Source organism: Scyliorhinus canicula, chromosome 16 (assembly GCF_902713615.1).
Source record: "Scyliorhinus canicula chromosome 16, sScyCan1.1, whole genome shotgun sequence".
NCBI classification, from domain to species: Eukaryota; Metazoa; Chordata; class Chondrichthyes; order Carcharhiniformes; family Scyliorhinidae; genus Scyliorhinus; species Scyliorhinus canicula.
This window is the reverse complement of record NC_052161.1, coordinates 52,386,077-52,402,844: the sequence shown is the minus strand read 5'-3', so window position 1 is coordinate 52,402,844 and position 16,768 is coordinate 52,386,077. Positions and strand designations below refer to the sequence as shown.

The 16,768-nt window shown below is 44.8% G+C and overlaps 1 protein-coding gene across 2 annotated transcripts in view; it reads left to right on the top strand.

Annotated features, from left to right (window-relative positions):
• dntt (deoxynucleotidyltransferase, terminal) overlaps positions 1 to 16,768 on the top strand; it is a 356,682-nt gene that overhangs the window by 58,724 nt on the left and 281,190 nt on the right. For both annotated transcript variants that reach the window (XM_038822282.1, XM_038822281.1), the window contains exon 3: positions 4,370 to 4,480. In XM_038822282.1, the coding sequence (XP_038678210.1) occupies positions 4,370 to 4,480 (111 nt within the window). The remainder of the gene's footprint in view (positions 1 to 4,369; positions 4,481 to 16,768) is intronic.

Here is a 16,768-nt window from a genome sequence, read left to right as displayed (position 1 = left end):
CAATGCTGTTTCCAATGCATCAATTTCCAATGTTTGATTTTCATCCATATTCATCTGTGAAATCCTGTCATTACATTTATTTACAAATTCCAAAGCCTTGCTGTGAACGTTATCAAATGTTCTTGTCTGTTCCTTCAACTTTGTTGTAGCTGGATCTACCAAACTCCATGCAGTAAACATATCTAAACCACTTGTCTGTAGATAACTTGTAACGGGGTTGTAGTTTCAAATATATACAAGTAAGTAAATGCTGTCAATATGGTTTCAAACTTTAGAAGACTTTGAAGTAAAACATTTGCTTCATGTTTTGTTTTGCATCAAACTTTTCTGAATCTTGTATCATTGATAAGCATGTCAATAGATTTACGAAAGTACTGGCAGCGGCATCATCAAGACGTCCAAATATAGTTGTTGCTGCATTGGATTTTCCTGACCATCTGGTCTCACCAATTAGCTTTAATCATTTCATTTTTTCTTGTCCTAGATGTTTTCCAACAACTTCTATCCATACAGCCATTCTCTTGTATGATGCTTTCACAAAAGTTGCTATATTCTGGAGCAAATTGAAAAAGGAAACTGCGGGCACACAACATTTTGTTGTTTCAGTTATCACCAAATTCAAGACATGGCCATAGCACCATATATGAACATGTTGAACAGCCACATCAGCAATTTTACTTTGTAAACCATTATACTGGTCATGGTAGCTTGCAGCGCCACCTGTGCTATCAGATAAACATTTTTGGGGGTCAATTTTAAGATGCTGTAATGTTTCAATCAATAGATCAAAAAGTCCCTGTCCTGTACCATCATTACTTGGCACAACTGAAAGTAGTCGCTCACAGATAATACCTTTAAGCACATACCGAATAATAATGCTAAACTGATCGATGGATGAATTATCTTGTGTTGAATCAACCTGAATTGAATAATATTTTGCTTGAGAAACTTCATGACTAATTCTTTCTTGTATCATATTCTTCATAATTTTGATTAACATGTTTATAGTTGTTTTACTCAGGTATGTAACAAGTCCACCACGGCCTTTACTTTGAGCCTTTCCTTGTTGCTCTAATCGTTTGATTCTTTTTTTAGACTTGTTTTGCACTGCAGAAACGTGAGCTGCCATAATGGGTCATATTTTGCCATCAACTGCACTGTAGCTAAAAAATTGCCATGATTCAGAACCTCATTATCCAGAGTGTAGGCCGATTCATTTCTGTGACCTCGAAAAGGAAGTGCTTGCTTGCCTAACATCTTTATGATGTCTCTAATCCTCATGACAATACTTCTCTGCTTCAATACTTCTTCTTTCCTTTTAATTAGTGATGCTGCAAAAAATGTATCTAAGGTGCCATCATTAACCACACTGCCATATTGCTGAGCATTTCTGACATGTATTGTCGATTCATGTAAAGTCAAGCTCTGGCTAATATGCCTGTAGTCACAAAAGCCACGTACAAAGGGTGATGTATTACAAGTGTTGGGAAACTCAAAGGCTAAGCAGTATGAACAATATAAGCATCTATTTTCTTTGTTATATGTTAGCCATTTTCTTGGGACTGAGTCATTCATAATTTTCCTCTCATACAAACGAGCATCAAATGGCAGATCATCAAGTGGCTGAAGTGGATGTTCAGCAAAAATCTGTTTTAGCTTTGCTCGTGATGGATATTGGAAGATTCCAGTAATTGATCTTTCATTTTCTTCCGTAGGTTCATTTACAGGATGTGCTTCAGAAACCAAGTCATTTATGCTTGAAGGAATATCTGATTCCCTGTCACTAGTTGAAGCTATGTGTTCAGATGTTGCAACTACAGGCAGTACAGATACCGGAACAAGGAAGCCAGAAGAAATATTGGGCCTGCGTTCATTAATAATGGATGCACTTGTATTTGTCTCTACATTCAAAGTAGCTCTTCTCTGTTCTTCTAACTCGCATGTCATTGCATCATCACCATGAGCATTGTTTCTTGCTTCTTGATTATTTGTTGCAGAACTGGATATTGATGTGGATTGTCCTTGTGGTATTATAAAGTCTGTAATAGGCCTGCATCGCTTGGCTGATTCCTTCCTTTCTGCTTCTTTTTGTTCTTTGCGTTTTAGTGACCCAGATTTATGCTTTTTCTTTTCCATGCTGGTAGGGGTAATATTCCTGAAATAAAAACTTAATTAAAAATAGCCCACATTGGGAAAAATGAATATTGATGATTGCAAGAATAACTTGAAGGAACGCCAGATAAACCCCTACTTGATAAAAAAATATAAAATAACTTACTTACACTTCAATAGGCTATGTTCATTAGTCAATACTACTGTGGCCTATGCAGCTTCAGAAGAGGAGACAATCCACTGTCCCATGTTCACACCAGCAAGCAACTGAGACAACTGTTGAAACTTAGAAGTTTGGTCCGACTATAGTAAGACATTAAGAATGGTCCCATGACCAAAGTTAAAATGTCCAGTTTGATACCAGTGTAGTGTTACAAGTTGCAACCCTTTGAGTTTACCGATCATGGCTTATCACTTCAATATCTTTGACCTCATGATTCACGGTCAAAGGTACAGCTTCTCCTTTTCGGTGACCTCACGACCCTATGTACTACTTGATATCCTTTCAAGTTGCCGACCATCTCAAATCACGAACTGTAACTTTATTTCACACACTCTTGCTGAAAACGTGGATTTCAAACTATGCCCTACCCGGGTGAACCAGCCCCCCCCCCCCCCCCCATCCACTCCTTTTCACATTTGTTTAACACTGCTTTGTTCCTTCATACACTGAGTGATTATTTGTTTGTTTCTTTATTGCATTTTTATTTGGTATTGCTTTTTTTAAAAACAATTATATTTTATTAAGTTAGAATACAAATCTCAGGAAAGAAGTTGGAGATTTATTTATCTAATTAATTATAATTTTTAAGGGCCCTTCAGAGATTCACGGGCCCCTTCTTGGCTCTCCGGGCCCCGGACCGATGTACCGGCTGAACCAAGACTACTGCTTGATATCCTTTGAAGTTGCCGACCATCTCAAATCACGAATTGTAACTTTATCTTTAAATTCACACACTCTTGCTGAAAACATGGAATTTCCTTAATTATGCCCGACCCGGGCCCCCCTATTCCACATCCTTCCACTATCCCCCCTGCTTTGTTCTTTTTCATGCACTGCTTATTTGTGTCTCTTATTTTTCTTATTCCTTTTTATTACTAAAACAGTTGTCTGTGTTTGTTCCGTTATTGCATTTTTATTTGATATAGGGGGCCCACTTCATCAGGGGCCCACTTGCCATCGGGCAAGCTGACACCCTGGCCAGTCCGCCACTGAATGAACCTTCCTGTATTTGTAGGTTTCGATCATCCCGAAAGTCCAACATGCAAAGGCCCACCTTTTGACAGAAATAGTAGCGAACTGACCTCTATATTTCTCCAAATTGGACATTGGCCTGTTGTAGGTGGGTGAGGATGTAGATCTCAATAACTCAGTACCCTGTTCATGGGTCTCTGCTGCTTGTTCCTCTGCTGCTGAGCACTACATCGTCAACCTGTAAGATCCAACCATTATTGCCAGATTCCATCCCCAGCCTTCACCCAATCTTCGCACCAGTTTCTTTTGTTCCTTTCCCTGGACTTCTACCAATTCCGAGAATTCTCTCAGCAGTCACAAAAACCTAGACAGAATGCACGGACCCTGAAACAAATGCTCGCGGTTCTATCCAACTACCATTAGGTGCTTCCAAGAGCTTCCAGCACAGCGCTCCAGGAATCCTGGCATCCACTTAAAACTGCCGCCAGACCCTGAGATTTCAAACCAGTAAACCTTTTACTCCGAATTGCCTTCCAGTGCTCCCAAATTTCAATGCTATCCCCAGTGGTGTTAAATCAGTGCCCCCAAATAATATTTTGTCCTAATGATGCCTTTGTTCTTATAAAAGCTGACTTGCTGTGAACGATGCAATGTGACATTTCCTACATCGAGTCCAACAATATTCCTTCAACTCTTTATGCAGTCTTTTTTTTTTACAAATTATGCAAGTTAAAATTCCAGTCTTCAGTTGCCTTTTATCTGGAATTGGTGAAGATAGGATGAAATCATAACCAATAACAATGGGTTCTGACAACTATGATAACTATGACAAGATTGTACAATCCACCCGACACGAAATGTCTTATTTCTTTATTACAAATACTCTTCTTTAACTTTTGTACTAAGCAGAAAACAATAAATAGACATCTCAGCCATTTTCGTTGAGTTAACCAATCTTTAATCTGTAATTACTGACAATATCATGTGTTTCTTTGACAGACCAGATAACTCAAGCAGGCCCAACAAGAACCAGCAATGATTATACTCCATTTCTTTCCTTAGGAGCGAAAGATTCTTCAATCAAATCTGCCATTAGCTTCACCAGTGGTCACTATTTCTCAGTATGCATGTCAGAGAAGATCAACTGTCAATAACAGAAACAAGATATTCACGGTAAAGCTTTTTATTTTGGTTTATTTTTGTCTTTCACATGTGTAACCAGCCTGTGGAAGAATTTTGGGACTTTGGTATCTTTTTAGTGAACTGATACTCAATAAGGTCGAAGGTATATCATGGATAAAGAATTATATCCACAAAGAGCGTCGTAATCCCAAAGGTCTCCAAAATGCCCCATTCCTTGTTCAACCTGCAGGAGAAATTGAGCTCTGCAGCAATCACTTTCTGGGGACGGCAAGACCTCATAAATACCAAAATGGCACCCATGGTGATTGTGCGCACTACAATGAGAAGTGCAGTGGATACCATATTTGTAAAAGGGTTTGCGTGCAGCCACCCAACGACTACCTGCAGCATGTAGAACAGGCAGATTATGTCATCAGTGTGCAACACGGACATCACTCCATATTGGAGCTCCAGTGTCCAGCCATTGACCTCTTTTAACTTTGTACTGCTGAACACCATGTCGAACTGCATGAAGGAGCCCACCCCCCCCCCCCCCACCCCACCCCCCCACCCCCCTCCCCCACAAGCAACATTCAAAGTTTAGTTGTTGCTTTATTTCTTCTGACATTTGCTGCATTTCTACATATTTTGGGTGGTTTTCCAAACTTGATTAATTTTTCAGTAGTCTGCAATGAACAGCCTGGTGATGAGGTAGATTGTTGGTGACTTAATGGCTTGTGGACAAACTAGTTGCTTCCAGACATGGGTGGCCGAGGAGGGTTTCCTCTTGGCATTGAGCGTGACAGAGCGAATGAGGAGAGATCACACAGATCAGACCAAAAGAGAGCAAGATGGAATGATCCAGAAATCATAATGTAATAAATGTGTGCCAGGCATGGAGAAAGTGAGAAAGAAAATTAATAAAAAGAAATAAGTGCTGAATTTCATTTTTACATCCAAATTCATTTGGAATGGTTTTAAACTTGGGCTAATCCCATCTGAATGGTCAAGTGTGAATTTTCTGATCTCGGCTATATTGAATAATTACATAAAAATTCAAGTGCAACTTAAACTGATTAGAGTAGACACTTGTGGTAGGTGACACATTTTGTGTGTGGAATTTGAAGTGTGGGGCAATTAAAATGGAATACCAAATAAGAGGAGAGAAGAATCTGTAAGCTTTTAGACAGAATGAAAAGATATCTCATCTCACCACAGTCTTTGCCAAGGCTGAATGGAGAGGGGATAAAGGAATTAAGGGCAAAAATGAAGGGAGAGAGAACCTTTAATGCAAAGATGAGTTGTTGTGAATCAGGCAGTTGGATGGAGAATTACTCTCTGCATTGTCGCAAAGTACCCATGTGTCAGCATTTCAGCATTCTCTGTAAGTAGATTAACTATGTCTGGCGTTCCCAAATGGGGTCGATGGAACACAGGGGGTCTGTGAGAGTCTTCTCGGGGTCCGTTTGCAAGACAGGTACATTTGAAAAATGTGTAAAGTGCTGCAGAGCTTTTTTTCTAGTCAGAGGCTGGATTCTAGAGAAGCCAACTTCTGTGTACAAGTGTGGACAGCAGAGTAATGGGAAGAGAGAGCCTCGGAACTGGGAGCATGTGCGCCTAAGCGTGGGGGGTGGGGGGGTGGGCCCAGAGCGAACCTTAGCATGCCCAGAGCAAACCTTGGTGTGGCGGGGTCATCCAGTATGAGCCTTGGAGTGGAGGATCATCAACTATGGGCCTTGGAGCTGAGCGAAGTCCAGGGTCCGCCCTGGAGGGGTGGGTGGATGAATGTGTGTGAGAAAGGTGAGTCTATGTGAGGGGGAGATGTGTGTGTGCCAGAGGGAGACATACATGTGTGTGAGAGAGAGGGAGGTGATATTTGTGTGAAAGGGGGATGTGTGTGTTTGTGTATGTGAGGGAGAGGCAAGTGTGTGTGTGTGTGAGAGAGAGAGGCATATAGTGATATGTGTATATGAAGATATATAAAGGGTTAATGACTACATCATAGTGTAAGAAACCATGAGATGGCAGCACTAGATTCCAGTATAAATATTTGGGCTGGGACTCTCCGAGCCTTCGCGTGGGGGTGGAGAATGTAGCGTCAGACCCGCGATCGGGTCCAATGCCTTCCCGCAATTCTCCGGAGACCGGAGAATCGCCGCCAATCATGCACGGTTGACGCGGTGCCGGTCGGGAGCCATTGAAAGAGGACCCCGCGGCGATTCTCCGCTAACAATGGGCCGAGTTCCCGCCGACGTGGTTCACTCATGTTTCCACCCGGCGGGCACTCGGAGTGGCGGCTACGGACATTCCTCCCATTAAAAATGACTGAAGGTCAGTACTAATTTTTTTAATAAGACAACGTTTTAGATTCCCTACTGCTCAAATGGGTCCTACTCCCAGTGGTTAATGTTAAGAGGTCATGGGAGGGTGGCGTGCTCAGGGGTTAACATGTAGCTCGTGAATGTATTTGTGACTATGTGCCTCTTCCTGATTCCTAACACATGCATTGATGTAGCTAGAAAATACTTGTTTACGTTTGATTTCTATGTTTGCCTCTATTTTGTGGAAAAAAGGTGTGCTTACATTATGCGAATGCCTGGGGTTCCCTGAGGCACTTGAGAAGTCACTTAGGATTTTGTGGCTGGACAAGTTTAGGAAACACTGAACTATATCATAACATCACCGTGGGCGGCATGGTAGCACAGTGGTTTGCCCTGCTGCCTCACAGCTTCAGGGTCCCAGGTTCAATTCCAGCCTCGGGTGATTGTGCGGAGTTTGCACTTTCTCCCTGTGTCTGCGTGGGTTTCCTCCAGGTGCTCCGGTTTCCTCCCACAGTCCAAAGATGTGCAGGTTAGGTGGATTTGCCATGCTAAAGTCCCTTGGTTTCCAAAAGGTTACGGGGTTAGGGTGCAGGCATAGGGTGCTCTTTCCAAGGGCCGGTGCAGACCCGATGGGCCGAATGGCTTCCTTCTGCACTGTAAATTCTATGATTCTATGATCAGAAGATGCTGTAAATACTCAGTAGGTTAGGCAGCATCTGTGAATGAGATAAAGAATTAATGTTCCAGGGAGATGACCCTTTAGTAATCTATTCAAATACGTTCTGTGTTGTATGGTATAGCATTCCTGCTGCTACAGAATTGACTCACTGTGACATAGCCACACAAAATCTGCTCATTAATTTTATGATAGTCTAAAAGGCTGTTTATATACAGTGCCAATTTTGTCCATTTCTCCACTTGCACCAACCCAAATGTGACAAAATGTGGAATTAACATTAACATTCATGTAGCAGTGTAAAATCCCAATGTCGCCTGCTGAATGAAGTTTATTGTTTGAATAGTAAGATACAATCAAAATTAATTTTAAAAGCAGCTTTATCTGCAGATGAAACTTGTTCCAATTAATGGTGTCATCGCCGATGTAGGTGACAATTTGTTGCACTAGATTCTGTCATAACTGTTTGCAGAGATGTGGGGCAGGATTCTCCGACCCCCAGCCGGGCAGGAGAATCACTGGGGGCGGCATTAATACCGCGCCCACCGGCTGCCCAATTCTCCCGGGCCGCAGTTTTGGCGGAGGCGGGAATCACGCCGCGCCGGTCGGCGGCCGCTGGCCCCCCCGGCAATTCTCCGGCCTACGATGATCCGAGCGGCCACCCATTTTTGGCCGGTCCCGCCGGCGTAAATTAGACCTGGTACTTACCGGCGGAAACTGGCTCTGCGGGCAGCCTTCAGGGTCCTCAGGAAGGGAGGGGGGGCGGGGGGATCTGGCCCCGGAGGATGCCTTCCACGATGGCCTGGCCCGTGACCGGGGCCCACCGATCCGCAGGCGGGCCTGTACCGCGGGGGCACTCTTTCCCTCCGGCGGGCGTATGCCCTTCGGTACTGGTTGGCGCGGCATCAAGCCCCTTTCGCTCCGGTTGGCGCGGCGCCAACTCCGCCAGCGCCGGCCTAGCCCCTGAAGGTGCAGAGATTCCTCACCTTCCGGGCGGCCGAACGCTGGAGTGGTTCACACCACTCCTTGGCGCCGGGACCGCCCACCCTGCCGGGTAGGGGAGAATCCTGCCCGAGATTATCACTAAATGAAAGATTAAGTCACTATGCTGCAGCAATATACAGAAATGCTCACACAGATCGCAGGAACTTTCCACTCACTCCCGTTGGTAAACAAATGGGAAACAAAGTCACAAAAGTGGTATAAGGGAATTCAGAGCCGCAAAAATGGCAGCCAATTCGCTCCTGGCACAGCCCCCGTGGTGCACCATCCTTATGTGGGTGCTAGAATGGGTGAGGGAAGCATGCAGATGTGGAAGATCATGATGTCAATTGCCATGTAATGCTGACTCAGTGCACAAGTCGTCATTTTGGACCTTTGTTAAAAACATTCAGTCGAACATCAGTTCAACTGCATCGGGAACTTCCTGCACTAAAAAGATCCAGACTGGTGACTTTTTCTGCTGCACAGTGAGTGGAGGCATGGGTTCTGAAAAGTGGGAGTGCTCAGGGATTTCTCCAAGGAGGTCAGTGGAGCCCGAATGCGTGTTTGCAGTATCTAATGGAGTCGTAGTCATAGGCCCCCTCAAGCTGCAGAATGACATGGACGTGAACTAGATGCAGCAGAAAGGGAAAGCTATGTACAGAGGTAAGAGGAGGATGGCCCACAATAAAATTTGCCTTGTGTATTCGGCGAGCATTTCTCCTACCTTCATCACAGCCAGGAGGTTGGCTGTGGTGGTTATGCTTCATTAGGGGGCGGTCACTAAACTGTGTCACTGTTACCACCTAGACCTTCAGCTGTGGAGCATGGTGAGGGTGTTGCTACCAGTGGTTGTGAAGATCACCATCACCCTCACTTTCTACACTTCAGGATCTTTCCAGGCTGAAGCCAGTGACATTGTCACCACCTCACAGTTTGCCATGCATCCCTGCATCAAGGACATCACCGAAGAGTAGGAAATTCATTGCCTTCGCCCTATCAGAGTGAAGCAGCTGGCGTGAGTATGTGTTTTTGCCAGTGTAGCTGGATTCCCAATGGTGGAGGGATCCACTGCCTGTGCAATGGTGGCTTTGCGGGAGTCATATATCAATGAGGAGATGAAGCAGAGCCACAAGCGGTTTCACCTCCTGAATGAGCAGTTGTGTTTGCAATGAATCGGGTGAAAGCCCGCTGTCTGATCAGCATCCACAATGCTCTCATCCTGAGTTAGTCAGCTGTCCTTATCACATTGAAACCATCACAATGAACCTGAGACTGGTTATTACCCGTTTTACACATAGCTCACCAAATTCTCTCCGCTAACCGACTATGGGAAAAATGCTGCTATTAGGAATGTTGTGGCACAAAACATTGGCATTTTTAGGCATGGTTTTCACTGCCTGGACCACTGGGGCAGTGTGAGGCGGTGGCAGCAAGTTGGGGGGGAGGGGAGACGGTGTTGGGGAAACTCTCCAATGCTCATCCGAATGTGTCTTCAAATCCGTGGTAGTTTGCCACAGGCTGTATGACCAGGAAGTTATGAGAATTGTCGCCTTTGGCATGAACTTCAGGAGAAGGAAGGATATATTCAACATCCATTGTGGGTAAAGTCTTGGAGAGGATTATAAGAGATACGATTTATAATCATCTAGATAGGAATAATATGATTAGGGATAGTCAGCATGGTTTTGTGAAGGGTAGGTCATGCCTCACAAACCTTATCGAGTTCTTTGAGAAGGTGACTGAACAGGTAGACGAGGGTAGAGCAGTTGATGTGGTGTATATGGATTTCAGTAAAGCGTTTGATAAGGTTCCCCATGGTCGTCTATTGCAGAAAATACGGAGGCTGGGGATTGAGGGTGATTTAGAGATGTGGATCAGAAATTGGCTAGTTGAAAGAAGACAGAGGGTGGTGGTTGATGGCAAATGTTCAGAATGGAGTTCAGTTACGAGTGGCGTACCACAAGGATCTGTTCTGGGGCCGTTGCTGTTTGTCATTTTTATAAATGACCTAGAGGAGGGCACAGAAGGTTGGGTGAGTAAATTTGCAGACGACACTAAAGTCGGTGGAGTTGTAGACAGTGTGGAAGGATGTTGCAGGTTACAGAGGGACATAGATAAGCTGCAGAGCTGGGCTCAGAGGTGGCAAATGGAGTTTAATGTAGAGAAGTGTGAGGTGATTCACTTTGGAAAGAATAACAGGAATGCGGACTATTTGGCTAATGGTAAAATTCTTGGTAGTGTGGATGAGCAGAGGGATCTCGGTGTCCATGTACATAGATCCCTGAAAGTTGCCACCCAGGTTGATAGGGTTGTGAAGAAGGGCTATGGTGTGTTGGCCTTTATTGGTAGAGGGATTGAGTTCTGGAGCCATGAGGTCATGTTGCAGCTGTACAAAGCTCTGGTACGGCCGCATTTGGAGTATTGCGTACAGTTCTGGTCGCCTCATTATAGGAAGGACGTGGAAGCTTTGGAACGGGTGCAGAGGAGATTTACCAGGATGTTGCCTGGTATGGAGGGAAAATCTTATGAGGAAAGGCTGATGGACTTGAGGTTGTTTACGTTAGAGAGAAGGTGGTTAAGAGGTGACTTAATAGAGGCATACAAAATGATCAGAGGGTTAGATAGGGTGGACAGTGAGAGCCTTCTCCCGCAGATGGAGGTGGCTAGCACGAGGGGATATAGCCTTAAATTGAGGGGTAATAGATATAGGACAGACGGCAGAGGTAGGTTTTTTACGCAAAGAGTGGTGAGGCCGTGGAATGCCCTACCTGCAACAGTAGTGAACTCGCCAACATTGAGGGTATTTAAAAGTTTATTGGATAAGCATATGGATGATAATGGCATAGTGTAGGTTAGATGGCCTTTAGTTTTTGACTTCCCATGTCGGTGCAACATCGTGGGCCGAAGGGCCTGTACTGCGCTGTATCATTCTATGTTCTATCCCAGTACTCTGAATCGGCTGTCTGTTAGTGGTTAATCAGACTCCAGCTTCCCTAAAACTTTATTCCCAGATCATTGCTCCACAATTGCTCCCCTCTCCACCCCTGTGCTATGAACCATCACAGCCCCAAAAACCTTTCTATAGCAATTCTATCCAATAATATTTCCAATAATACATAACAAACTGAACTATTTGCCTTGCGCATTCCCTTAATGCCTAACCTGTGGCTGCCTTTTCCTGTTCTCGTGCTCCCAAATAGTGCTACGCCAGTGGCTCCATCATGGCTGGTGAAAGGTTGCTGAGCTTTGACTGGAAGAACTGAAAATAACCTTGCAGAGGACCTTGAGCGACAATGCGCCTTGAAGGCTCAGCTGTGGACTACTCCATCTTGGCAAGGGTGGTTGGAGTCAGGCAACAGCAAGGGAACTGGAGGAGTGACAGTGGTGGGCGCCTGAATTGATAATCTTGAGAGACAACAGTAGGTTGGTGTGCCATGGAGGTACTGCTACCCGACCTGAGTGGCATCTTAGTAACCCATTGGAGAACAGATTGCTGGACTATTGTAGTAGCCTGAATACCTCTATGAGCCCTGGTATCCACAGCCATGATGGTGGCTGACTGATCCTGCACAGCAGCAAGCTTTAAGTCAGTTTTCCTTGATTTGAGGTGTTCACTAAGGGTTGCGAGTTTCTGCCATGGGTCTCCATATCTCCAGATCACTTGCTGCTGCATCCTTCTTTCACCCTCTCAGTCAACGAGATGTGCAGTTTTCTTTCTGCCATTGAGGACTTCCTGGACAACACTTTGTCTAGAACCTCCATCTGACCTTGACACAATGGGCAATGCCACCAGGAGCAACTTGCTCCCTACAGTTTAGGGAATGGCAGAGTGAACAAGCCTCTCCACCATGTCAAGGTGGTAATCCATAGAAAGAACTAACTAATGATCCTACACTGGAAAGGATGGATTCCAAACTCTACAACAAGCCCAGCGCTTAGTTGGAGTTAAACTTAAGTGGGTCGGTTAAGTTTAAGTGGATCGGTGCAGACTCGATGGGCCGAATGGCCTCCTTCTGCACTCTATGTTCTATGCTCTATGTTCTCCATGCTCCTTGAAGGTGACAGTAAGCTTGCCAGTGCAGCAAGCATCTCCGTCTGCATGCTCATCATCAGCATTCTTCTATATACCACACCACTAAACTCTTCATCTGAGTCCTCTGCAACTGAATTAATCTGTGGCCTCGCCCTTGGGAGCTCCGAGCTAACACAAGTGTTATCTTTTCCACTGGTCTGGGTGAAGGTCGCTTGTATCTGATGACTCACCAATGCTGCCCCGCCTTAAGTTACTCTCTACCATTCACACAATGCCAGCATCTGACTTAACGGCTGCAAGTGCCAGGGCAAGTGATGTGACCCCTTGATGTGATGTGATGTTTGCTTGTGTTTGCACCCTCCATGGTCAGGCTAAAATGGCTGGCCTGGCACCAAGTTCTTGGGTTGTGAAATACAGAAGGAGGTGGTTGGAGTGAGGGGAAGGAGTGCGGTGCAAAGCAGGCAGTTCTTGGTCACACCAGCTCTGGTATGTATTTCATGTCAGATAACAGGATGAGGGTGAAGTGGAATTTGAGAGGTAAGTCCGGAACCTATTGACATCCTGGGAGTTCACGGTGATGCCAGTTTCTGCGGTCTTAGTCACTGATGATCCAGTAATGCAAAACAGCTTTGCCTGACTGCTAGATGTTCTCTTGCAGCATCCTATTATCCATAGAAGAGTCTATAGAATCCCTGCAGTGCAGAAGGAGGCCATTCGGCCTATCAAATCTGCACTGACCCTCTAAAATAGCACCCTACTTAGGCCCACTCTCCCACCCTATCCCTGTAACCCCACCTAACCTACATATTTTGGATAGTGTTAGGAAATTGGAGCACCCAGAAGAAACCCATCCAGACACGGGGAGAATATGCAAACTCCACGCAGACAATCACCCAAGGCTGGAATTGAACCCATGCCCTTCGTGCTGTTAGGCAGCAGTGCTAACCACCATGCCACTGTACCACCCTATGCCAGTTTGTGCTGCCAGAGTAAGGGAATAATGGCAATTAGTGTGCTGCCATGTATTTGAACGATATGCCTGTCATTGCTGGATAGTCGGAAGCAAGTGGAAGCTGCAAGATGTGGGGGTGAGGTTTGGAGCTGTGCTAAGTGTGTGAGGGTGAGGCTGGGTATCTGAATGTTAGCCTCGATTGCAGATAGGTGAGAGATGGGGGTGCGGTGCATTGAGCAGTGTGTGAGGTTGGTGGTGCTGTGAAAAAGAGATGACATTTGAACATGCATCCACTGCCCTTGACCAGTCATGTGGGATCAATGACCTTGTTGCAGCCAGGTCCTTGGGGCTGGACCCTTTGGAATTGACTTTCCTGGCCACCTGCTCCCATTCCCTTCACAGCGTGTGTCTGGATGGCCCCCTGGCCCACTGTGGAAAGATGACCTCTCTTGTCTTTTCGCACTCGTAAATCACATGCAAATTGAGAAAGGTTACTGCAATTAGCGTCTTGAATATATTCTTTTTTCTATCAAATGTAGAGGGTAAGATGTAATGTTTTGGCACTCCCAGATGTAACATGCTTCAATATAGAAGAAAAACTCACAACACTTTGTTATTTATTTCCTTTTTTTTTCTGTGTAAGCTGCATGCTGGGTTACATTTCAGGATACATTTAGTACCATTTACACATTCCAAGAAAAGGTGCAATAAGATCCTGCAGTTATAAAATATGGCAAGCAATTACCGGATCAAATATTAGCTGTCTTTGTTTTCACATCGAGTGAACACTGTAGTTGTCGTGTACATAGAACATAGAACATATAGTGCAGAAGGAGGCCATTCGGCCCATCGAGTCTGCACCGACCCATTTAAGCCCTCACTTCCACCCTATCCCCGTAACCCAATAACCCCTCCTAACCTTCTTTGGATACTGAGGGCAATTTATCATGGCCAATCCACCTAACCTGCATGTCTTTCGACTGTGGGAGGAAACCAGAGCACCCAGAGGAAACACATGCAGAAACGGGGAGTAGGTGCAGACTCTGCATAGACAGTGACCAAGCGGGGAATGAAACCTGGGACCCTGGCAGTGTGAAGCCACAGTGCTATCCACTTGTGCTACCATGCTGCCCTTACATGTAAATGCAAAACTTATATTTCAATCATATTAAAATAAAGGGGAACAATACCTTGGTTTAGTTTAAGAGTGAATACACATCTTACATAATGTTTCTCAAACTTGTCATATAATCAAGCGCTTGTTAAACATGAATAATTTGCAATGGTAGATGCAAATGATGTTATTGCAGATCATCTCACTATATCTTGTAACCGGTTGTTATAGGGTCCCTGGCGAAAAGACAGGGCTTGGGTCAAGTAAAATCAATGGCAGGTCAGTGATGTCAGGGGCAGTGATGGTGGGGAGTGGTAATGGTGCGGAGCAGTGATGGTGGAGTCAGTGATGACAGGGATTGGTGATGATGGGCAGTGATAGTGGGGAGTGGTAATGGTGCGGAGCAGCGATGGTGGAGTCGGTGATGATAGGGATTGGTGATGATGGGCAGTGATGGTGGGGAGTGGTAATGGTGGGGAGCAGTGATGGTGGAGTCAGTGATGACAGGGATTGGTGATGGTGGGGAGTGGTAATGGTGGGGAGCAGTGATGGTGGAGTCGGTGATGATAGGGATTGGTGATGATGGGCAGTGATGGTGGGGAGTGGTAATGGTGGGGGGCAGTGATGGTCAGTGGTGTTGTTGGTGGAGTGGATGATGACAGGTTAGGTGAAGTTAGAAGTGGTGATGGTGGTTTGGGAGAATGGAATTTTTAATAAGGACATATATAAGAATATATATATATATATATTCACTTCCCAGTAGACCCCTTCTGCAAGGAGCACGGGGAAGACAAGCATTCCCACCCCATAGCTCCCGTATGAGATATTATGGAATTGATGAATAGTTAGATGAAGGGCGGAGCATTGACACAGGTGTGAATTTGTTGGGCTGAACCACCTGTTTCTGTGCTATAAACTCTATCCAATAGAATCATGGAATCATACTCAATAGAAGAGACCCTTTGGCCTATCAAGCCTGCACCGACAAAACATATACTCTAAATCTATGGCCCATTACCTTGAGTGTTGTGGCATACATTGATGTTGTAACTCCAATGGAGATCCTGGGGTCAGGACAATATGATTTTCCATGATCTCCCCGGAATGAGCTTTCCCTCTACAAGAAGAGCCCCAGCTAAATAAAAGCCCCAGACTAGGTGCAGGTCAGGGAAGGAGATCACCCTAGGAGAGTGGAGGAGTATTAGAATTATATTGAAATAAACCTTGTTCGTAATTTCTACTATCATCTATGTGTTCTGCTTAGCGTGGATTCAACAATTAACATATGTTTTTTTCTTTTAAAAAAAAAATAAATTTAGATTACCCAATTATTTTTTCCAATTAAGGGGCAATTTAGCGTGGCCAATTCACCTACTCTGCACATTTTTGGGTTGTGGGGGCGAAACCCACGCAGACACGGGGAGAATATGCAAACTCCACACGGACAGTGACCCAGAGCCGGGATCGAACCTGGGACCTCAGCGCCGTGAGGCGGTTGTGCTAACCACTAGGCCACCGTGCTGCCACAATTAACATATGTTAGTGGTAACTTTGGGAAGATTCAGTTGGGAAGAGGTACCTTCACACAATCTAATTGCTCCATGCTTCTACAGACGTGGAAGTGAAGGAACAGCTGCCTTACCTAGAAATATGTAACTGACATAGAATTGAAAAAAATAATCCTTCATACAAGCCAAAGGTGAAAGAAGACCCATAGAATTCTCCTGAGGAAAATAAAGCATTAAAGTGCTCGATGGAGAACCACTCACACCTCCGATTAAGAAGGCTCGCTACTCAATTCTCACTCCAGAGACTTGAGAACATAACCTGGACTGATATTTCAGTGCAGTACTGAGGGAGTGCTGCACTGGTGAAAATGTTGTCTTATCAATCAGGCATTAAACCTGTTCTCTCAGGTGGATGCAAATTATCCGAAGGCACTGTTACAAGAAAAAAAGAGCAAGGAAGTTCTCTTCAGTTTCCTGGGCAATATGTATCCTTTGTTCAACATTACTAAAAAGCAGATTTTATAGTCATTATTAATTTGATGTTTGTGGGACCTTGCTGTTGGCTGCCATGTGTCCTACGTTGCAACAATGGCTATATATCTGACAAATTTCATTATCTGTGAAGTGCTTTGGGATATGCTGAGCCCATTAAAGGTTCTGTATGAATTCAGAGACAAATGTTAGAGACAATAAGGAAACTCGTGACACAATTAATATGAATCAGACTGATGACAGAGCTTCTATCTAATGA